Source organism: Chiloscyllium plagiosum, unplaced genomic scaffold (genome assembly GCF_037043375.1).
Source record: "Chiloscyllium plagiosum isolate Xiang-an unplaced genomic scaffold, Cpla_swu_hap1 HiC_scaffold_20, whole genome shotgun sequence".
NCBI classification, from domain to species: domain Eukaryota; kingdom Metazoa; phylum Chordata; class Chondrichthyes; order Orectolobiformes; family Hemiscylliidae; genus Chiloscyllium; species Chiloscyllium plagiosum.
Genome location: NW_028270158.1, coordinates 2651624 through 2675783, shown reverse-complemented (window position 1 = coordinate 2675783; position 24160 = coordinate 2651624). Strand labels below are relative to the sequence as shown.

Below are 24160 nucleotides of genomic sequence, written 5' to 3'. Positions count from 1 at the left end.
TTATAATCATCTAGAAAAGAATAATTTGATTAGGGATAGTCAGCACGGTTTTGTGAAGGATAGGTCGTGCCTCACAAACTTTATTGAGCTCTTTGAGAAGGTGACCAAACAGGTAGATGAGAGTAAACCAGTTAATGTGGTGTATATGGATTTCAGCAAGGGGTTCGATAAGGTTCCCCACAGTAAGCTATTGCACAAAATGCGGAGGCATGGGATTGAGAGAGATATAGCAGTTTGGATCAGTAATTGGCTTGCTGAAAGAAGGGTGGTGGTTGATGGGTAACGTTCATCCTGGAGTCCAGTTACTTGTGGTGTACCGCAAGGGTCGGTGTTGGGTCCACTGCTGTTCATCATTTTTATAAACGACCTGGATGAGGGTGTAGAAGGGTGGGTTCGTAAATTCGCAGACGACACTAAGGTTGGTGGAGTTGTGGATAGTGACGAAGGATGTTGTAAGTTACAGAAAGACATAGATAAGCTGCAGAGCTGGGCTGAGAGGTGGCAAATGGAGTTTAATGCAGCCCAGTGTGAGCTGATTCACTTTGAAAGGAGTAACTGGAATGCAAAGTACTGGGCTAATGGTAAGATTCTTGGGAGTGTAGATGAGCAGAGAGATCTCAGTGTCCACGTACACAGATCCTTAAAAGTTGCCACCGAGGTTGACAGGGTTGTTAAGAAGTCATACAGTGTTTTAGCTTTTATCAATAGAGGGATCGAGTTCCAGAACCATGAGGTTATGCTGCAGCTGTACAAAACTCTGGTGCGGCCACACTTGGAGTATTGTGTACAGTTCTGGTCACCGCATTATAAGAAGGATGTGGAAGTTTTGGAAAGGGTGCAGAGGAGATTTACTAAGATGTTGCCTGGTATGGAGGGAAGGTCTTACGAGAAAAGGCTGAGGGACTTGAGGCTGTTTTCGTTGGAGAGAAGAAGGTTGAGAGGTGACTTAATAGAGACATATAAGATAATCAGAGGGTTGGATAGGGTGGACAGGGACAGCCTTTTTCCAAGTATGGTGACGGTGAGCACAAGGGGGCATTGCTTTAAATTGAGGGGTGATAGATATAGGACAGATGTCAGAGGTAGTTTCTTTACTCAGAATAGTAAAGGTATGCAATGCTTTGCCTGCAACGGTAGTAGATTCGCCAACTTTAAGTACATTTAAGTCATCATTGGACAAGTATACAGATGTACGTGGAATAGTGCAGGTTAGATGGGCTTCAGATTGGTATGACAGGTCGGCGCAACATCGAGGGCCGAAGGGCCTGTACTGCGCTGTAATGTTCTATGTTCTAATCCAACACAGATCAAAAATTCAATATTTAGTATAGTGGATTTTAGGGTGGATAAGAAATTAATAAGCCAATTTATGACATTTTTCCATTTATCAGAGTTTCATGGAATCATTTGCTACTGCCAGATTTCTAAATCTGAACTCAAATTCTCAAAGTGCCATGGTGAGATTTGTTAAAATTATTATTCTAGTAACACAACCACTCTGCTAGCACAAACATGCTTTTGAATACTTCCTTTCCTCAACTCCCTTAAATTGGACATCAATAGAATTGCATTATCAAAATCATAACCTTTAAAAGGCACTAGCCAAGATAAATACGTTTGAAATCAGTTTTTAACCCAATTATTTGCAATGGACTCCTTCGTTTAAAACTCTATTTTGCAACCAAAACAGTTTATTTCCTTCCAAACTGGGGTTTAAAGAAATCCTAAAATTTTCCATGGTTTTCATATCAAAGATCACATTTGGAAAGCAGCAAATGCAACACATTCTACAGGCATCATTTCAGGGTCATGAGTGCAGTGAGAACCTCTAAATCTAATTTTCAACAGGAGCAAGAACTGAGGCTGTCCAATTCCCTTTAAATAGATCATCACAAGAGACTTAAACTTTTACACTCTAATACTAATAACTGGCACTGTTTAGGATTGGACAAAGGACAGCGCACTGAGAGCTACCCAACCGAGAGCAGGACTTATACACTTAAAGGTAAGGTCCTGGGGAATGTTGCTGAACAAAGATACCTTGGAGTGCAGGTTCATAGATCCTTGAAAGTGAAGTCGCAGGTAAATAGGATAGTGAAGACGGCATTTGGTATGCTTTCCTTTATTGGTCAAAGTGTTGAGTACAGGAGTTGGGAGGTCATGTTGCAGCTATGCAGGACATTGGTTAGGCCACTTTTGGAATAGTGTGCACAATTCTGGTCTCCCTCCTATTGGAAGGATGTTGTGAAACGTGTAAATCTTTTCTGAACCCTGCTGTGGTTCTGTTCGCAGAGCTGGAAGTTTTTGTTGCAAACGTTTCGTCCCCTGTCTAGGTGACATCCTCAGTGCTTGGGAGCCTCCTGTGAAGCGCTTCTGTGGTGTTTCCTCCGGCATTTATAGTGGCCTGTCCCTGCCGCTTCCGGTTGTCAGTTTCAGCTGTCCGCTGTAGTGGCCGGTATATTGGGTCCAGGTCTAGGTGTTTGTTGATGGAGTTTGTGGATGAGTGCCATGCTTCTAGGAATTCCCTGGCTGTTCTTTGTTTCGCTTGCCCTATAATGGTAGTGTTGTCCCAGTCAAATTCATGTTGCTTGTCGTCTGCGTGTGTGGCTACTAGGGATAGCTAATCGTGTCGTTTCGTGGCTAGTTGATGTTCGTGGATGCGGGTCGTTAGCTGTCTTCCTGTTTGTCCTATATAGTGTTTCGTGCAGTCCTTGCATGGGATTTTGTACACTACATTAGTTTTGCTCATGCTGGGTATCGGGTCCTTCGTTTTGGCGAGTTGTTGTCTGAGAGTGGCTGTTGGTTTGTGTACTGTTATAAGTCCTAGTGGTTGCAGTAGTCTGGCTGTCATTTCAGAAATGTTCTTGATGTATGGTAGTGTGGCTAGTCCTTTGGGTTGCAGCATGTCCTCGTTCTGTTGTCTTTCCCTTAGGCATCTGTTGATGAAATTGCGAGGGTATCCGTTTTTGGCGAATACCTTGTACAGGTGTTCCTCTTCCTCTTTTTGCAGTTCTGGTGTGCTGCAGTGTGTTGTGGCCCTTTTGAATAGTGTCTTGATGCAACTTCGTTTGTGTGTATTGGGGTGGTTGCTTTCATAGTTCAGGACTTGGTCTGTGTGTGGCTTTCCTGTGTACCTTAGGAAAGAACAATACTGGCCAAGGGACTCAACTACAACCACAGGGACGCCAAGACAGCAGACTTCCTAGCAGCACTAGAATGTACACTCAGGAACAATGGACTGACAGAAGAGACATAACAAAGAGTGAGACAAAGTATCGTAACCCTGATAACAAGGAAAAGACAAACACAACCTCAACACCAAGGAGAGGGAAGCACTAAAATCACTCAGAAACGATAAGAACATAATCATACTACCAGCAGACAAAGGCAGAATGACGGTCATCCTGGACAAAGCAGAGTACATCCAAAAAGCACAACAACTACTTGCAGATACCAACACCTACCAAAAGAGGGAGTTTGACCCCACCCCACAGCTCACCAATACGATAAACAACACACTGAGGAACCTACAAAAAAACGGACAGATAACCAGGTCGGACCTACAGAGAATGAAACCTGAAAGCAACAACACCCCCAGATTCTATGGACTACCTAAAGTGCACAAACCAGACATCCCACACAGACCCATAGTATCACTACCAGGGAAACCATCACACAAACTGGCGAAAGAACTACAGCAGAAACTGAAACACTTGATTAGCGGATCCAGACACTCTACACAATCAACACAGGAATTCTTGGACATCATCAGAAATATACACATAGACAAGGAAGAAACCATGGTCTCATTCGATGTAACGGCACTGTTCACGTCTATTGACAAAGCCCTAGCCAGAGAAACAATAGCCAACCTGCTGAACAGACATAACAGAAAACAGGACGCCAAACCTATCAACAAAGACGGCATACTTAAACTACTGGACTTGTGCCTCACAACACACTTCACATTCAACAACCAGATATACGAACAAATCAACAGAATACCCATGGGCTCACCGATCTCGGGACTCATAGCAGAAGCAGTAATGCAAAGGTTAGAACAAACAGTCTTACCACAAATTCAACCCAAACTCTGGGTCAGATACGTTGATGACACCTTTGTAATCATTAAAAACACGGAAATAGAGAATACACACCGGATCATCAACTCCACACTCACAGGAATCCGATTCACGAGAGAGGAAGAAAAGGACAACCAACTCCCATTCCCAGACGTGAGGGTACAGAGAACACCAAACGGAGAATTCACCACTAAGGTACACAGGAAAGCCACACACACAGACCAAGTCCTGAACTATGAAAGCAACCACCCCAATACACACAAACGAAGTTGCATCAAGACACTATTCAAAAGGGCCACAACACACTGCAGTACACCAGAACTGCAAAAAGAGGAAGAGGAACACCTATACAAGGTATTCGCAAAAAACTGATATCCTCGCAATTTCATTAACAGATGCCTAAGGGAAAGACAACAGAACGAGGACATGCTGCAACCCAAAGGACTAGCCACACTACCATACATCAAGAACATATCTGAAATGACAGCCAGACTACTGCGACCACTAGGACTTATAACAGTACACAAACCAACAGCCACTCTCAGACAACAACTCGCCAAAACGAAGGACCCGATACCCAGCATGAGCAAAACTAATGTAGTGTACAAAATCCCATGCAAGGACTGCACGAAACACTATATAGGACAAACAGGAAGACAGCTAACGATCCGCATCCACGAACATCAACTAGCCACGAAACGACACGACCAGCTATCCCTAGTAGCCACACACGCAGACAACAAGCAACATGAATTTGACTGGGACAACACTACCATTATAGGGCAAGCCAAACAAAGAACAGCCAGGGAATTCCTAGAAGCAAACTCCATCAACAAACACATAGACCTGGACCCAATATACCGGCCACTACAGCGGACAGCTGAAACTGACAACCGGAAGCGGCAGGGACAGGCCACTATAAATGCTGGAGGAAACACCACAGAAGCGCTTCACAGGAGGCTCCCAAGCACTGAGGATGTCACCTAGACAGGGGACGAAACGTTTGCAACAAAAACTTCCAGCTCGGCGAACAGAACCACAGCAACGAGCACCCGAGCTACAAATCTTCTCACAAACTTTTCTGAACCCTTTCAAGGATGTTCCCAGGGTTGAAGGATTTGAGCTACAGGGAAAGGCTGAATAGATTAGATTAGATTACTTACAGTGTTGAAACAGGACCTTCGGCTCAACAAGTCCACACCGACCCTCCGAAGAGTAACCCACCCAGATCCAGACTAATGCAGCTAACACTATGGGCAATTTAACATGGCCAATTCACCTGACCTTTGGACTCTTTGGACTGTGGGAGGAAACCGGAGCACCCGGAGGAAACCCAAGCAGACATGGGGAGAATATGCAAACTCCACACAGACAGTTGCCCAAGGCTGGAATCGAACCTGGGTCCCTGGTGCTGAGGCAGCAGTGTTAACCACTGAGCCACCGTGCCACCCTCTGAGGCTATTTTCCCTGGTGTGTTGAATGCTAAGGGACAACCTTGTAAAGGTTTATAAAATCATGAGAGGGCATGGATAGGATAAATAGACAAGGTCTTTTCCCTGGGGTGGGGGAGTCTAGAACTGGAGTGCATAGCTTTAAGGTGAGGGGGGAAAGATTTAAAAGAGACCTAAGGGACAGCTTTTTCATACAGAGGGTGGTGTGTGTATGGAATGAGCTGCCAGAGGAAGTGGTGGAGGCTGGTACAATTACAATATTCAAGAGGCATTTGGATGGGTATATGAATAGGAAGGGTTTGGAGGGATATGGGCCAAGTGCTGGCAAATGGGACCAGATTAGGTTAGGCTATCTGGTCAGCATGGATGAATTGGACCAAAGGGTCTGTTTCAGAGATGTACATCTCTATGACTCTATAATCGATGGTCCCTGAAGTCATCAATTGAAGGCCAAGTCAGGTCACTCACTAAGGTATTGTTTACTACAGCAAAGTTGCAACTGCTCCCCAACACATCTTGTGTTGTTCAAGACTATCAACACAGTGGAAGGTTCATAGGTAAGCCTCAATAATCACATTTTTGGTTTTAAAAAATACACTGAGCTCAAATAAAAGTAAAAACTCTGTAAAGATGTGCTCATAAACTTGGCAAACTACAGGTTGTCATTATGCTTAACTTGATGCATCTTAAATCCTTTGCTAAAACTTCCTTAAGGGAAAAAATGTGATGTTCAAAATAAAGAAATAATTTTCAACATGTAAGAGTATGTTATGACACCCACAGCACAAGTAGGACTTGAACAGTCATTCTGGCTGAAGAGTAGGGTCACTACCATTACACCACAAGACTGCCAAAAATATTCAAATTTAAAAAACACACCAGTCAAATTCTTCTACCCTTCAATTTTCGTTTCACTATTTTTCAAATTACAAAACTGTAGACGTCTAGCTTCCAAATTGAATAAGATACAAGCAAACAGATTGCAGTAATCCAAGGCAGCAGTTCATCATCTTCTCAACAACAACTGGGGATAGGCAATAAAAAGGTGGCCTAGCCAGCAACACTCGGCCAATTGATGATAAAAACAACTACCAACTGCCAGAAACATTATTTGTTCAAAACCCATATGCTCTCCATGAACAACAGGTCATATTCAACTTTGTTAAAATCACTTAATTATCAGGATTGTTAACTTTACCATTCATGTTCACTGACACCCGTGACTGGTTACTGCCATTACAGTACACTAACAAGAATCCAGTAATCTCCAGCGATAATGAAGTAATGGTAATCACTTATTTCACAACTCAATTTTGTTACTTAAAGAAATGCATAAAGATAACTTTTTTTGTCTTGTCTTAATGTCACATTATTATTTTGCATGCATTCTTAATGTTCAGCTTCTTGTTTTCAAAAACATTACAAGTCTAATAGTTGCCATGGAGATGGATTCATTCTATGTTCATACATTCTAGATAACATCCATTCAGAGCATTCCACGACAATGTTAAAAAAAACATTCCTGGGCAATTGAAATTTCTTAGGAGAGTCAGTAGTGCTTTGTTGTTGTTTCCTTAAAATGGAAGTTTCCCAACATAAGCCAAAATCAACTTGTAAATAAACAATCTTCATAGAGATCTATTACAATAGAAGAAAAATCAATGCTAAATAAGCTCAGCATTTTGAACCAGAATATGTTTTTAAGAATCTATTCAAATGTTAAAATTATCAGGTTCCACCAGAAAACAATCAAATTCCAAATTGATAATCTTAGTTAACTGAATTTGATCTAAATAATTGCGTGCTCCATTCCAAAAGTTAAAACCAGCAAAATGTGAACAGGATATGGTGGCTATTTATATTTGTCGATATTTGTGATATCTCAGGTATTGAAGCAGTCCTCATCCTGGACAATATCCAGACCTTGGGCTGTCAGAGTGGCAAGTAACATTTTGTGGTGCACAAATGTCAAGCAATGACCATCTCCAATAAGAGACAATCTAACTACCACTCCCTAGACATCTAGTGGGGATTTAACCCCAATATCAGCATCCTGGGAGTTACCATTAACCAGAAACTCTAACTGGATTTGCCAGATTAGATACAATGGCTACAAGAGCAGGTCAGAGGCTAGGAGTATTGCAGCAAGTAACTCACCACCTGACTCCCCAAAACCTGCTCACGGCGGCACGGTGGCAGTGGTTAGCACTGCTGCCTCACAGCGCCAGAGACCCGGGTTCAATTCCCGTCTCAGGTGACTGACTGTGTGGAGTTTGCACGTTCTCCCCGTGTCTGCGTGGGTTTCCTCCGGGTGCTCCGGTTTCCTCCCACAGCCCAAAAATGTGCAGGTCAGGTGAATTGGCCATGCTAAATTGCCCGTAGTGTTAGGTAAGGGGTAAATGTAGGGGTATGGGTGGGTTGCGCTTCGGCGGGGCGGTGTGGACTGGTTGGGCCGAAGGGCCTGTTTCCACACTAAGTAATCTATAATACATGAGTCAGGAGTGAAATGGAATACTCCCCATTTGCCTGGATTAGTGCAGTTCTAACAACACAAACTTGACACCATCCAGAACAAAGCCAACTTGATTGGCACCCCATCCACCCCCTTTACCACCAGTGCTCAGTAGTAGTTTGTATCTCTGCAAGATGCACTGCAGAGATTTGCCAAATATCCTTAGACAGTACCTTGCAAACCCATGACCACTTTCATCTGGAAGGACAATGAGGCAGCTATATGGGAGCATCGCCATCTGCAAGTTCCTCCCCAAGCCATTCTTTCACTGTCACTGGGTCAAAATCCTAGAATTCCTTCCCAACCGCATTGTGAACACCTATGGCTTGTGAACTGCAGTGGTTCAGGGAGGCAGCTCTCCACCACCTTCTCCAGGAGCAACTAGGATGGGCAATAAATGCTAACCCAGCTCGCAACACCCATGTCTAATGAGTGAATAGAAAATGTTAGTGACTTGGGTGTGAGGATGGAAGATGCTATAGCCAAATTTGTACAGCATGGAACAGACCCTTCGGTCCAACCCATCCATGCCGACCAGATATCCCAACCCAATCTAGTCCCACCTGCCAGCACCCGGCCCATATCCCTCCAAACCGTTCCTATTCATATACCCATCCAAATGCCTCTCAAATGTTGCAACTGTACCAGCCTCCACCACTTCCTCTGGCAGCTCATTCCATATACGTGCCACCCTCTGAAAAATTGGTCTCTTTTATATCTTTCCCCTCTTACCCAAAACCAATGCCCTCTAATTCTGGACTCCTTGACCCCAGGGAAAAGACTTTGTCTATTTATCCTATCCATAATTCCCATTATCTAAACTGCTTGTTTTATCTTCAAAAAAGTCTACCAGATTAGTCAAACATGACTTAGCCTTCACAACAAATGCTGACTCTGATGGATTGCATTTTGACTTTCCCAATGCGCTCTTATTACTTCCTTAATTGAAGTGAGTCCAATATGACGCCTTTTTCAGAATAGTCAGAAGAGCTAAAGAAACTTTCACTCTTTCTCCACACATGCTGCCAAACCTACCAATGTTTGCATGATCTGCAGCATTTTATTTTTTTTCTTGCAAGCAGCTTGAAAGCTTTCAGCTCTAAGCAGCTCTATTAATGAGCACCCAACCCTCCACCTTCAACATTTATTCCCTACACCATTAACACACAGTAACAGCAGCCTACATTCTATGCAAGATGCATTTCAGCAACTTAAATCTCCTTCAACAACACCTTCCAAACTTCTAAACTAAACCATCTAGAGGAACAGGTACAGCAGACACATGGGTACCTCACCACCTGCAAGTTTTTCTACAAGCCATACCATTGTGACTTGGAACCAAATTAATATGCTTTAACCATCAATAGGTCAAAATCCAGGAACTCCCCTACCTAACAGCACTGTGGCAGTACCTGCAACGGTTCAAAAGACAGCTCATCACCACTTTCTCAATGATAATTAAGGATGGACAATAAATATGCGCTTTCTGCAGAAAGAAAAGAAATTGGATAAATATTTTCGACTAAAGTTAACTTCGCACATGAAAAAGTAAAGGAAACTACATTCTGTACTGAAGATCTTTATGAAACATTCAAGGATTAATATAAAATTTACTCTAATATCTGTGGCACACATGTCCAGCGGTCTATTAATAACCTTAGATCATGAAGAACCTTGCCTAAAATTCCAGAGAAATATCAGCTTAATTGCAAACTAATTTCACAAGTTTGTTATTTGATCTTAACTTAATATACTCTTGAAAAGTTCGCTAACCACTGATGTGCTGGAAAGATCACTGCTGAGCTATATTTTTAAACGAACATTACCATGCATCAAGTGTATAATAAGTTTAATCCTCAGTACTACAACCTGGAATTGACTTCCCCATGACCTTCACAAGAATTTGCAAATGCATACCTCAAATATAAAAACCAAACCACTTGCAGGGTCTGTGGACATAAAACACTTGAGCTATCTTGATTCTGAAGTGACAAACCTGCAACTGAATTTGAATAATTTCAGCTCATCATTAATATAATAGTGGCCTAGCAACGAACAGGTGCAAATTATTTGACACATGATTAGAAAGTTTGGATAAATAATGGAGTTGAAACAATCATCCAATTGTGAAATATTAGTCAGCGACACCACTTCTGTTGATTTTAAAATACTCTTTCCTTCCAGGAACAAACTATGCAGAATTGTTCAATTTTTTTTAAAAATCAGTATTTTGCATTCTCTCTGCCATTCTGAAAAATAGAATATTTCATTAGAATAACTGGTGCTAACCAGAACTAGAAAGGAGAAGTGCTGATGTTTGCTCTGCCTTTAAGTAATTAATGCCCACTATTGTTTAACATGGCTGTGGTCTTTCACCTGGGTTGCTCGTGACTATTTGCCATATTGAGGAAAACAAATCCAATGGTCAGCATTAAAATCCCATTGAAATACAAGAGCTATGGTGAACAAAAGGCTCAAAGGCTGGGTGAGCAAAGATCAAAATCTGTTTTGCTTCTGAATAGATCTAATTACAAGCAAATAGAAAGATGATCAAATGTTCTTTAAAAGTAAATATCTCAAGTTTTAGAACTGTCAAATTTCAAGAATGCATACCAAAGGTAAAACAAATTCACACAGTAGAACACAAGATGATAAGCAAATTTCAAAACTACACCTGTGCATATTCTTTATGCTTTTTCTGCAATATCACAACCACATCTCATGTATAAGCATGAATATTTTAATTTTAAAAAATAGAAAATCAAAGAACAAGAAAGCTTCAATGAACAAAAAAAAGAATTTGCTGGTAAAGCTCAGCAGGTCTGGCAGTATCTGTGAAGAGAAGTTAACGCTTCGGGTCGGGTGACCTTTCCTCAGAACCAAAGGCCAACTCTGATTTCTCTTCACAGATGCTACCTCACCTGCTGAGCTTTTCCAGTAACTTGTTTTGATTTCTGATTTACAGTATCCACAGTTCTTTCAGCTTTTACAAAGTTTCAATGAAATTGTCTTATATCCACCACAACCAAACATAATTAATAATCTAAACTGAACCATGCCTCCGCTGCCAGCTGGAGATGAAGGACATATTTAATGGTCCTTGGTTGGAGAAGGCATTAGGAGGTAGTGAGGACTGTAGATGCTGGAGAGTCAGAGTCAATAAAGCATGGCGCTGAGAAAAGCGCAGCAGGTCAGGCAGCATCTGAGCAGCGAGAGAGTCCACAATTCGGGCATAACCCTTCATCAGGACATTCACAGCCTGGGCTCCTGTGCTTTTCCAGTGCCGCACTTTATAGAATTGGAAAAGAAATTGACAGCAGCTTGGGATCAGACTGCAAGAAAATAGCAAGAACAATTCTTTGTTTTTCAATTGACTTTATTTTTAAGCAACAAACAATACACGTTTATTGAGACTGTCCATAACCGCCTCTAAACTGGAATTCTGTAGCTGCACTAGCTCCAGCTTTTATGCCTACACCCAGGAGAGCAGCCCATCTCAAAGTGTATCCATCAGCTTCACTGCAAAAATGGTCCTCACTAGACCTTTAGTCCTTTGCCTGGTACTCTCAGGACAAGGCTGCCAACATAGCAGGAACACTTTCAGGAGGAAGGTAGTCATGCAGACATTGGATGTCCTTGTTTGTCAAGTACCAGGAGAAGATACATCAAACAAACTGAAACTGAGATTATGTTAAGGAGCAAAAACTGCATGACATTCATTATATGCAAGTTAGGACCATTTTTGTCTGCCAGTTTTGGGTGTTTTGGTGCATTCACATCCTTCTTAGCATCATTACTCCCTCGAAGAGCAGCTCACAGATAGCAATATGATTCTTCTTGGGAACCAGCACCTTAAGCTCGAATAATGGGGTTGAGTCCACCTTGGAGCAGTGAAGGGACCCATAACCCTAACACTCCTACAATAAAGCCATCATAACCATAATAGTGACCACAGCAATGGGAGACCAAGGATGTGGCACATTGATAATATTACATAGATCAGGCTCATTATTTTCAGCACAATATCCCACATTTATGTAACATCCTTAACTGACAAACACAAATTCTGAATTTTTGCCAAAGGGGGGAACAACCGAAAACTTAGCCAAAAAGATGGACTTTATGAAAGGCATTGAAGAAAGGGATGTGTAGAGACAAGAACTAATTCTACGGTGTGAAGTTGGGTAACTTGGTACAAAGCACAGTTGCTAACAATTACATGTAAAAGGATGGAGGCAAAGGAGCAGTGAATTATCAAGATGCAGTTCTGAAGCAGAGTTGAAAAGCATGGTGCTGGAAAAACACAGCAGGTCAGGCAGCATCCGAGGGACAGGACAGTCGACTTTACAGACATAAGCCCTCCATCAGGAATGAAAGGCTTATGCCCGAAACGTCGACTCTCCTGATCCTCGGATCCTTCCTGACCTGCTGTACGTTTCCAGCAACACATCTTTTAACTCTGACTCTCCAGCATCTGCAGTCCTCACTTTCTCAGTTTTGAAGCAGATCAGAGATAGCAAGGAAAGTGCATTGAGGGAAAAACCAAGAGTTAGATCTTTCAAATTTGGAGGATTGGGGTAGAAAAGCCCACACAAGTCTGTTCTCATCCAATCTGGTCTGAATTAATACCTGAGACTTAATGGAATAAGGGAACAAATGATGGATATATTCGTTAATTGGGACTGAAGTGGTTGTATAAATATGGGAAGCTAGTCATCAGTGGAATGCGAACACTGAAGTAACCTTGCACATAAAAGTGTGGACTTGATTCTGTTTGAATATAATTACCTATTGCAGTATAATAACAGCAAGCACAGAACTGATCAAGTACAACCTGATGGGTGACAAAACAATTACAAATTATGGAGGGCAGATAAAGAGAAGCCAAATGAGGGCAACATAAGAATCACAGAAACAAATTACTACAGATGCTGGAATCTGTAGTGAAAAGAACAAATGCTGGAGATCACAGCGGGTCAGGCAGAACTCTGACGAAGGATACCTAGATAAGAATTGCAGAGTCTAGAGGTCACAAAGGCTGAACAAATGTTTCAACAACTAATGGTTGGCAGGGGCAGATATTAATAATGAAAAAGGTGGAGGTATGGTGTCTGTATCATGGAAGCATTGGGCATGGGGTTCAATCCCACCACTACAGAAGATTGAATCTAAAATGAATAAATCATATACAGGTATATAGAATGTAAAGCTAGTCTCTATGATCAACTCTCATTTTAAAAAAAATCTAGTTCACCACCATGCTTATGGAAGGAAATCTACCACTCTTACTACATGACACAGGACCCACAGCAACTTGGTAATGCAACAGAGATCTAAAACAGCCATGTAATCCTTTCAATGACAATTTGGAATGGGCAACAATTACCAGCCTTGCCAGCAAATTCAACATTCTATTAAATCGTTCTTTTTAAAAAAAACAAAAATGACTGGGAACAGTCTATGTAAACAGAGAAAATAGTAGATGAGTAAAGCCAGCAGTAAGGATGTGGAATTTGGGATGGGAACCAAGATTAGTGGCATCAGTCAATCTACCAACATTCCAGAAACAATGAAGACTTGCATTCCAGAACTTGCTGCTCTCCTAGCCCAGCTGTACCTGTACAGCTACTACACTGGCATCAACCTGACAAGGTAGAAAATTGCTCTTGTATGTCCTTCACATAAGGCTCAGAATACATTACGTTCCATCAGTAACCATCTCAATCATCAGTAAATCATCAGTGATGGAAGGTGTCATCAAGCAGCACCTGCCCAGCAACTCCCAGTTTAGGTTCTGCCAGGGCCCTTCAGCTCCTGACCCCATTCCAGCCTTGGTTCAAACATGGACAAAAGAGCTGAATTCCAGAGGGGAGGGGAGAGCAACAGCCCTTCAAGGCTGCATTCAATCAAGTGTGGCATTAAGGAGCCCAACAAAACTGTAATCAATGGGAATCTGGGGTGGGGGGGGTTAAAACTTTCTGCTGGTTGCAGTCATACCTGGTACGTGGGAAGATGGTTGTGGTCATTGAAAGTCAGTCATGTCAACTCCAGGACCTTTCTGCAGATGTTCCACAGAGTAGTGTCCGAGGCTCAATCATCTTTAGCTGCTTCATCAATCAGCTTCCCTCGAAAAGGTCAGACGTATAGATGTTTGCCAATGAATGCAGAAAATGTTCAGCACCATTTTTGACTCCTCAGATAGTGAAGCAATCAAATGCAACAAGACCAAGACAAGATCCAGATGGAAAGGAGACAAGTAATATGCATGCCATGCAAATGCCAAATAATGACTATCTCCAATATTAGACAATCTAAGCACAGCCCCAAGGCATGGGATGGCAATATCCTCCACTATAAATATCCTGGGGGTTACCACTGACCAGAAACTCAACTGAACTCACCACATATACACTGGCTACAAGAGCAGGTTAGAGCATGGGAACATTGTAGCAAGTGACTCACTTCCTGACTTCTCAAAGCATGTCCATCATCGACAAGGCGTAATTTAAGGGTGTGATGGAACAATCCCCACGTGCCTGGATGGGTGCAGCTCTAACAACACAGGTTTGACACCATCCAAGCAGCCTGCTTGATTGGCACTACATCCACTCCCACATCACCAATTGTCAGTAGCAGCAGCATATACTATGTACAAGATGGACTGCAGAAATTCACCAAAGATCCTCAGACAGCACCTTCCAAACCCATAACCACTGCCATCCAGAAGGGTAAGGCAGATTCATGAGAACCTCACTGTCTGCAATTTCCCTCCAAGCCACTCCCCATCCTGACTTGGAAACATACCAAGGTCAAGATCCTGTAATTCCCTATTAAAGGGTATTGTGGATCTACCTACAGCACATGTAACTGTGGCTCTTCAAGAAGGCAGCTCACCCCCACCACCTTCTCAAGGGGCAACAAGGAACAGTTTACAAATGCTGTCCAGCAAGCACCACCCACATCCCACAAGTGAATAAAAACTAAAGTAGTGTGCAGTCCACCATATTGAATGAAGGATGCTGCAGTTGACTAAATCAAAATCAACGAAAATGAATTGCAAAACTATCAGTTATGACTTTGACATTTTCTAAGTAGTGATATAAAAGATGAAATTTTAGAACTTGTCACCATCTCAGGGTGTCAAAGTCAATAAAGTATAGTCACTTTAGTAATGCAGCAGCCAAACCGCATGCAGCAAAGAAACAAACAGCAGTGAACGAAGTGATTTGATCTGTTCTGGGTGCTAGTTAGCCAGGACACTGGGAAAACACTGTGCTCTAGTGCAATGGGATGTTTTACACACACACACACACACACACACACACACACAAAGGTTTTAACTCCAAAATTAAAAAGGCAACTGCCAACATTCCCTCAATAGCTCACAGAGTGCTAACCTAGATTATGGGACAAATTAAAAATGGAAGCAAAAATTGGGTCTCAATCTGTGAGGCAAGAACACACTGTAATTCTCTTTCTTTGCTGCGCATCCCAAGTCCCAAACTGGTCCCCCCCCCCAGCTCCAATATCTCCCCTCACTCCTGTATAGATACGCTGATTGTGACCTGTCTTGCACCCTTCCCTATCTGGGCCATAAAAGCACCATGACTGAGTGGGACAGGTGGTGGAATGTATAACTAGACAGTGAGACTTCAGTAAATTGCCATGTGTCATCACATACAAGCCAAGTTCCAGTCACACTGGAACCACGCTGTTAACGTAATCATCCACAAGATCACACATGGTAAGGACTTTGCTTAGAACCGAGTGGGTAATATGGAGGCAAACATGGAGAGAAGTGCATTTATCTACTGGCACACTGATCTCAAATGCTGTCAGCACCCAAGAGTGGATTTGATACACAAACATACAAGCTAAGGGCAGGAATAGGCCATTCAGCCCCTCAAGTTAGTTTTGCCACTTGACAATTTGATTTTTTAAAATGTATTCATTCACGGGATGAGGACATCGCTGGCTAGGCAGCATTGAGTGATCTTTCCTGATGAAGGGCTTATGCCCAAAACATCAATTCTCCTGCTCCTCAGATGCTGCCTGACCTGCTGTGCTTTTCCAGCACCACACTCTTGACTCTGATCTCCAGCATCTGCAATCATCACTTTTTCCTAGGCAGCATTTATTGCCCATCCCTAATTGCCCACCGTGCAGTTAAGAGTCAACCCACATTATTGTGGGTCTGGAATCACAGGTAGGCTACACCAGATAAGGATGCCAGTTTCCTTCCCTAAAGGACATTAGTGAACCAGATGGATTTTTCCAATAATCAGAGCTGAAAATGTGTTGCTGGAAAAGCGCAGCAGGTCAGGCAGCACCCAGTGAACAGGAGAATCGACGTTTCGGGCATAAGCCCTTCTTCAGGAATGAGGAAAGTGTGTCCAGCAGGCTAAGATAAAAGGTAGGGAGGAGGGACTTGGGGGAGGTGCGTCGGAAATGCGATAGGTGGAAAGAGGTCAAGGTGAGGGTGATAGGTCAGACTGGGGTGGGGGCGGAAAGGTCAGGAAGAAGATTGCAGGTTAGGAAGGCGGTGCTGAGTTCGATTTGCAGGTTAGGAAGGCGGTGCTGAGTTCGATTGCAGGTTAGGAAGGCGGTGCTGAGTTCGATTTGCAGGTTAGGAAGGCGGTGAGAGTTCGATTGCAGGTTAGGAAGGCGGTGCTGAGTTCGATTTGCAGGTTAGGAAGGCGGTGCTGATGGTTGGAGGAAGAGCGCCTCATCTTCCGCCTCGGAACCCTCCAACCACAAGGGATGAACTCGGATTTCACCAGTTTCCTCATTTCCCCTCCCCCCACCTTGTCTCAGTCAAATCCTACCTTTTATCTTAACCTGCTGGACAAACTTTCCTCATTCCTGAAGAAGGGCTTATGCCCGAAACGTCGATTCTCCTGTTCCCTGGGTGCTGCCTGACCTGCTGCGCTTTTCCAGCAACACATTTTCAGCTCTGATCTCCAGCATCTGCAGACCTCACTTTCTCCTTTTCCAATAATCAACTATGGTTATAATGGTCATCATTAGACTCTTAATTCCAGATTTTTGTTGTTGTTTTAATTGAATTCAAATTCCACCATCTGTCGTGTCAGGATTCGAACCCAGATCCCCAGAACATTATCTGGGTCTCTGGGTTACCAGTCCAGCAATAAGACCACTAGACCATTGCTCCCCTTGCCTCAAGTTTGTCTACCCGGCACACTCTGACCCCTCTCCCAATCAAGAATCTCTCTCAAATGCTATGTTCAGTGTGCCAGGCAACACTGCCCTCAGAACTGTACACACTAGCAATCCTTAAAAAAGGTTCTCACCTCCATTTCCTATGAGTAGTCTTATTTGCGTTCCCTAGTGCATCCTAAAACAGGGAGACATTCTTTCGACACCCACCCACTCAAATCCCCTCAGGGTCCTAGGAGAAGTGGGGAGTGAAAAGAGGTAACCGAAGAATCAGAGCAATGAACTGCAGTCAGCCATTGGACGGCTAATAGTTCATCCACAGAATCACTTCAGGCGAGGGAGTTGGAATCAAAGAGTCAGAGGCAGGCAATGAGATACAAGCATGTGAATAACTTTCAGAGCCTGCACAGGAAAAGCTAATTAAGTATTTCTCCAGACAAACGAATCTAGTGGCCAAGGATCTGAGCAGTGGTGATGGGCACAGAATCCAGGAAAAGGCAACAGAACAAAGCCAGAACAGGTACAATAGAGATCATCCCAAAAATAGTTTCATAGAAAGCAGCAATTGGTCAGCATGGACGGGTTGGACTGAAGGGTCTGTTTCCATGCTGTACATCTCTATGATTCTAGAACTAAAACCCACAAATCAGCAGATCCTCACAAATGAACGAGTGAAGGACGCACTGGCTCTGGAGTGAGTCCCAAGGAGGTTCACAAGAATGATTCCAGGAATGAAACGCTTAACACGAGGAACATTTGAGGACTCTGGGTCGATCCTCGATGGAGTTTAGAAGGGTGAGGGACAGTCTCATTGAAATTTAGAGTACTGGAAGTCCTGGGTACAGTGGACATTGGGAAGCTGCTTCCATTAGGAGAGACTAGGACCTGACGGCTCAGCCTTAGAGTACAGGGAAGACTCTTTAGAATGAAGAGGAGATACATCTTCAGCCAAACAGTGGTGAATCTTTGGAATTCATTGCCACAGAAAGTTATGGAGGCCAGGTCACTAAGCACATTTAAGACAGATCTCTGATTGTTAATGGGATCAGAGGTTGCAGAAGAATGGGATTGAGAAACTTACCAGAAACGATTGAATGTTGGAGCAGACTCAATGGGCCAAATGGCCTAATTTCTGCTCCTACATCTTATGGAGGGGCCAAGAGTAAAGGCAGAGTTACAAGATACAGGAGACCAACTTGAAAGACATTGTCAGAGTAGGCAGTTAAAGGGTCGTTGTGGAGACAAAACCCCATCTTCACAGTATGCATACTGCCACACATCACAACAGAGGCTATCACCGTGCTAAATGAATTAGACTGAACAGATCAACCAACTCAAGACTAGGCATTTACAAGGCTCAGTGGGCCATTAGCAGAATTTTATTCCAATACATTCTGCGTCATGGCGTAGCAAATCCCCCGAGTCTACCATTACCACCAAATCAGGGATCAACCTTGGCTCAATGAAGAGTGCAGGAAAGCATGTCAGGAGCAGCACCAAGCATATCTAAAACTAAGGTGCCAATCTGGAGGATACAAAACAGGACTTGTACTGAATAGCATAAGCAACCAGCAGACAAGGTTAAGTGATTCCATAACCAATGAATCAGGTTTAAGTTCTGCAGGCCTGTTGCATCCAGTTGTGAATGATGGAGGATAATTAAGAGAACCCAATGCTGGAGGTTTCATAAATATCCCTATTAATAATTGTGGACTCCCATGCAAAAGAGACACTTCAGCCAGAAGTGCCCAGTGGATGATCCATCATAGCCTCCTCCATTGGTCCCCAGTATCATGGATACCAGTCTCATCCCTGAGCCCCGGGCTGTGAAATGATGTAGACATTTTCTTAAAATCTTTTTTACTATTATCATGAAAGACAGTATTCTGAACTTATTTCTTTTTTTTTCTAGTAATACTATGTTGTACTTTTCTAGGTCTGCAATGCCTGACATTTTTCTTTATTTTTCTAATTTTTTTCCTAAGCATTTACTCAAGAATCTGTACCTAGATACCGTTGTAACTAAGATGGTGCTGTAAATGACACCTTGTGAACCTTTCACTGTACTCATGCTAGTACATGACAATAAAGCTAATATCTTTTAGGGAAGGAAATCTGCCATCCTTATCTGGTCTGGCCTACATGTGACTCCAGACCCAATTAGAGAATGGGCAATAAATGCTAAATTAGCCAGTGACACTATATCCCATGAATAAATAAAACAAAATCACTGCCCCAGTCTATTCTCAATCAGTAAAGTGATGGAAGATATCACCGTCACAGTGACATCAAGCAGCACCATCTAAGCAATAGCCTGCTCACGAATGCTTCGTTTGGGTTCCACCAGAGCAATTCAGCTCCTGAGTCCATTACAGCCTTGTTTTAAACATGGACAAGAGATCTGAGAATATAACAGCCCTTGACATCAAGGCTGCATTTGAACAGGTCTGGCATCAAGGAGCCCTAACAAAACTGCAATCAATCAATGGGAATCTGGAAAATCTTTCCTTTGGTTGAAGTCATACCTGGCGTACAGGAATCTCGTTGTGATTGTTGGAAGTGAGTCATCTCGGCTCCAGGGTATATGTGCAGGAGTGCTTAAGCGTAGTGCCCAAGGCTGCTTCATCAATGACCTTCCCTCCATCATAACATTAGAGGTAGGGATACTCAAAATTCCTAAGATATTAAAACAGTTCAGGTCCAAATACAGCAAGATCTGATCAATATTCAAGCTTGATTACTGCATAGTGTCAAGTGACATACACGCCACACAAGTGCCAAATAATGACCACTTCCAAAAAGAAAATCTAACCATCTCCTCCTAATGTTTAGTGGCATCACCATCAACATCCCGGAGGTTACCACTGACCAGGAAGTGTATTGGACTGGCCACATAAACACAGTGGCTACAAAAGCAGATCAGAGGCTCGAAATACTGTGACAAGTAACACCTCCTGACTCCCCAAAATCTGTTCAACATCTACAAGGCAAAACTCCATCATACTCCTGAGTTAGAATGAGTATTCGCCGCTTGCCTGGATGGGTGCAGCTCCAATAACACTCAGGAATTTATCAAAGACAAATCAGCCCACTAACTTGGCAACACATCCACAAAGATCCACTTCCTCCATCATGAACACTTAGAGGCGGCATGTGCAAAATCTACAAGATGCAGTTAATCACAAAGGCTTCTTAGACAGTTCCTTCCAAAACAGTCAAACACTACCATCTAAATAAGGGCAGCAGATACGTGGGGACATCACTACCTGCAAGCTTCTCTCCAAGTCACCATCCTGATTTGGAAATATGTTACCATTGTTTGTGTTGTTGAGTTAAAATCCTGGAACTCTAACAGCAATGACTTTTAGTGATTCACTACCACCTTCTCAAGGGCAACTAGGAATGGGCAAATTAGCTGGGCCAACCAGTGATCTCTGCATCCCATGAGTGAAGAAAAGAGGGAAATAATTATACAGTCAAATGCTGAGCTTCGATATTCCTGTGAACTATGCAGTAATTTACTCCTCAGATGTCTCACTGCAACTTCTTCCACATATTTTTAGCTTCACACATAAGGACCCACAATCAACTTCCGTATTCTTCCCAAAAGGTAACAATATAAAGGAAGTGCATTATATTAAAACAACTTGTTTCAAGCTACCAAAATGGTCATTAATGGGCAATTATTGAAAGAAAAATAATAATTAAAATAGTCTTGTCCCAGCCTGTGGAATTAGGAGTATGTGCATTTCATGGCACTAACTCTCAAAGGAAGTACAATGATGACAGGCTTATACTAAACAAGCTGAAAATGTGTTGCTGGAACAGCGCAGGTCAGGCAGCATCCAGGGAACAGGAGAATTGACGTTTCGGGCATAAGCCCTGATACTAAACAAACCAATCAGCACTCAAAGCATTCAGGCAACAAACTGCTTTCACATCGAACAGAAATAGACTTGATAAGTACAAGTTTATCTTTTAATTAAAAATCCCTAAAATTAGAAGAAAGCAGATTTGGAACTTAATAATATTGCGTTTCTGAAAACCCATGCCCAGGATAAGAATGCCCAAGAACAGCAAAAGGTCACAGTAATGAAAATAAAAATATGACAACTTAGCTGACATAATATCTTCATAATGGGACATTTATCAAAAGTTATAGTTTAATCAAATACTGTCTCTTGCACAAAATAGCTTTCAGATCTCAACATTCCTACTTTAGCCTGTTAAAATGTAGGTAGAAGCTTGTGCATGATTTAGAGTCATAGAGGAACCCAACCCTTCAGTCCAACTCGAACATGCTGATCAGATTTCCTAAATTAATTGAGTCCTATTTGGCCCATATCCCTCTAAACCTTTTCTATTCATGTACCCATCCAGATGCCCTTTAAATGTAGTAATTGTACCAGCCTCCACCACTTCCTCTGACAAGTCATTTCATACACACACCATCCCGCCAAAATGTTCCTTAGGTCCTTTTTAAATCTTAAAAATGGTTATAACCCAAATATCATTTCAGTTTCCCATTTATTTTCTCCTGTTCAATCTTGTCACACCCTTTGTTAGTTTCCTTTCTCCTATACTTGCTTAAAACAGGTAATATTTTAAACTTTTCCCAGTTGTGCTAAAAGTCAAAACATTAATGGTTTATATTGATAGATGCTGCCAAACATATTTACTATTTCCAGCATCAGTAATATTTTGATTTTGTAAAAATCCAAATGTGCCAGGACTTTCCACTTTATGATGTGCAAACAACTTAGTCCATGCATGGCTTGGAAATCCCCATAAATTCTGGAAGAGAAAACTGTTTCAGTACCTATACCATGCAAAACCAAACTGACAAAACAGCTAGCTTTACAAAGATTAAACTCGAATTAAATATCAACTATAATATTCAGTTTTCAGGTAAGAAAGTACAACAAACTTCATTGGGTACAAGATGATATCATGGAGAAACTGAACAAATTGAAACACCAAAACTTAAAGCTATAAAACAAAAATCGAGGTCATGCAAGTATTGGGTAACATATAGAAAAAAGTATTGGTATGCCTCATATTAAGCGAAGAAATGATCAAACTCATTAAAACGAAACCAATCTTCCCTCTCTCAACCCCTTCGTTGACTAGAATGTCGATGGACAAGAGCTGTCAATTATTTTAACTATTTTGATTTTCACTGGTCCCCTGGGTGTTGGTGCTTCATTTTATTGCCGTTGGTACGATCCCACCTTCCCCCCACCCCTTGACCAGCTGCCGGGATTATTGTATTTGACAGGGACTAGGCCCTGGCTGCATCCTGGGACTCACGTGGGGAAGCAGGCCGAGAAAGGGCGGGGGTGTTGGGAGGGTGGGAGAACGGCGCTGTTGGGCGGTAAAGGAGAGAGAGAGAGAGGCCGGGACGGGGAGATTGGGGAGGGGGCGGAAAAACAATGCGGGGGAGGGGGTAGTTGGGAAAATGAGGATGAGGGGAGGACAGGGAGGTATGGAGGGAAACGTAAAGGGGAGGGAGGAGTGAGGAGGGTGTATTTTGGAGGGAGGGAGGGTGGAGTATTGGATGAAGCTTGTTGGGGGGGGGAGACAGGGGACTTGTGGGGAAACAGAGACAGGGGAAAGCTTATAGAGAGAGGAGCGGATTGCGGGGAGAGAGAGAGATGGGGTTTGGGGGGGGGGGGGGGTGTTATGGTGGGACCCCGGGGGGTGTTACGGAGGGTTGAGGTAGGTGGGTGGGTATCGGAAAGCGCGCTAGGCCGCCCCCTCCCCCTCACCTTGGGTCCCAGTCATTCCAGCGCTGCCGCTTGTTCACCCGAGCGCTCAGGGCTCTGTGGCTCATTCCCTTCTCCACAACATGTCCCCCGCCTGGGGAAGAAGCCGCTCCTCCTCCTCTCTCTCTCTCTCTCGGTAGGCAGCTCTGTGTGTGTGTGTCTCTCTCTCTCTCTCTCTCTAGGCCCGGGCCTGCGGAGCTGCGCGGCCAAGGGCGGCTGGGGCTGTCTGAGTCACCGCGAACCCCCTCCCCCGGCCTCCGCCTGCTCCGACCGCGCGGATTTCCGTTCCGTTCGGATCAAGGTTCCGGGGGGGCGAGGGGGGCAAGAGATAGAGAGAGAGAAAAACCGCCCGCCGGAAGTGACGACGCCGACCTGCGGTGTGAACCTGGGGGCCCTGAGGCTAGAGGGGGAGGGGCAATTGGGGTTGGTTCGAATGGGTGGGGTGGGGCCGACGGGGAGGGGCCAGTGGGAGACTGTTGGGGCGCTGGTGGGTGGGACTATTGTGGGCGGGGCCAGTGGGTGGGGCTATTGTGGGCGGGGCCAGTGGGTGGGGCTATTGTGGGCGGGGCCAGTGGGTGGGGCTATTGTGGGCAGGGCTGGGGAAGGGAGAATATGATGGAGAAGGGGCTATTGGGGGGAGCGGAGATGGGGAGAGGGAACTTCATGGAAGGAGGGGGTGAGCAGTGATGGGACTAGAGGAACATGCAATCAATGGTGGGGGAAGGCCTTCCTAACAAGAGGGATTGAGTATAGAAGCAAAGAGGTCCTTCTGCAGCTGTACAGGGCCCTGGTGAGACCACACCTGGAGTATCGTGTGCAGTTCGCACAAACTTTGAGCAGTTCTGATCTCCAAATTTGAGGAAAGACATTCTGTCAATTGGGGGAGTGCAGCGTAGGTTCACAAGGTCAATTCCTGGAATGGCAGGACTACCTTATGTTGAAAGATTGGAGTGACTGGGCTTGTAGACCCTTGAGTTGAGAAGACTGAGAGGGGATCTGATTGAGACATATAAGATTATTAAAGGATTGGACACTCTGGAGGCAGGAAACATGTTTCCGCTGATGGGTGAGTCCCGAACCAGAGGACACAGCTTATAAATAAGGGGTAGGCCATTTAGGACAGAGATAAGGAGAAACTTCTTCACCCAGAGAGTGGTGGCTGTGTGGAATGCT

At 43.5% G+C, this 24160-nt stretch overlaps 1 protein-coding gene across 1 annotated transcript in view; it reads right to left on the bottom strand.

The window, feature by feature from the left end:
• smg1 (SMG1 nonsense mediated mRNA decay associated PI3K related kinase) overlaps positions 1-23328 on the bottom strand; it is a 170740-nt gene extending 147412 nt beyond the window's left edge. Inside the window, exon 1 of the mRNA XM_087997587.1 lies at positions 22991-23328. Within this exon, the coding sequence (XP_087853713.1) occupies positions 22991-23055 (65 nt within the window). The 5' untranslated portion in view covers positions 23056-23328. The remainder of the gene's footprint in view (positions 1-22990) is intronic.
• Between the last annotated feature and the right edge of the window lie 832 nt (positions 23329-24160).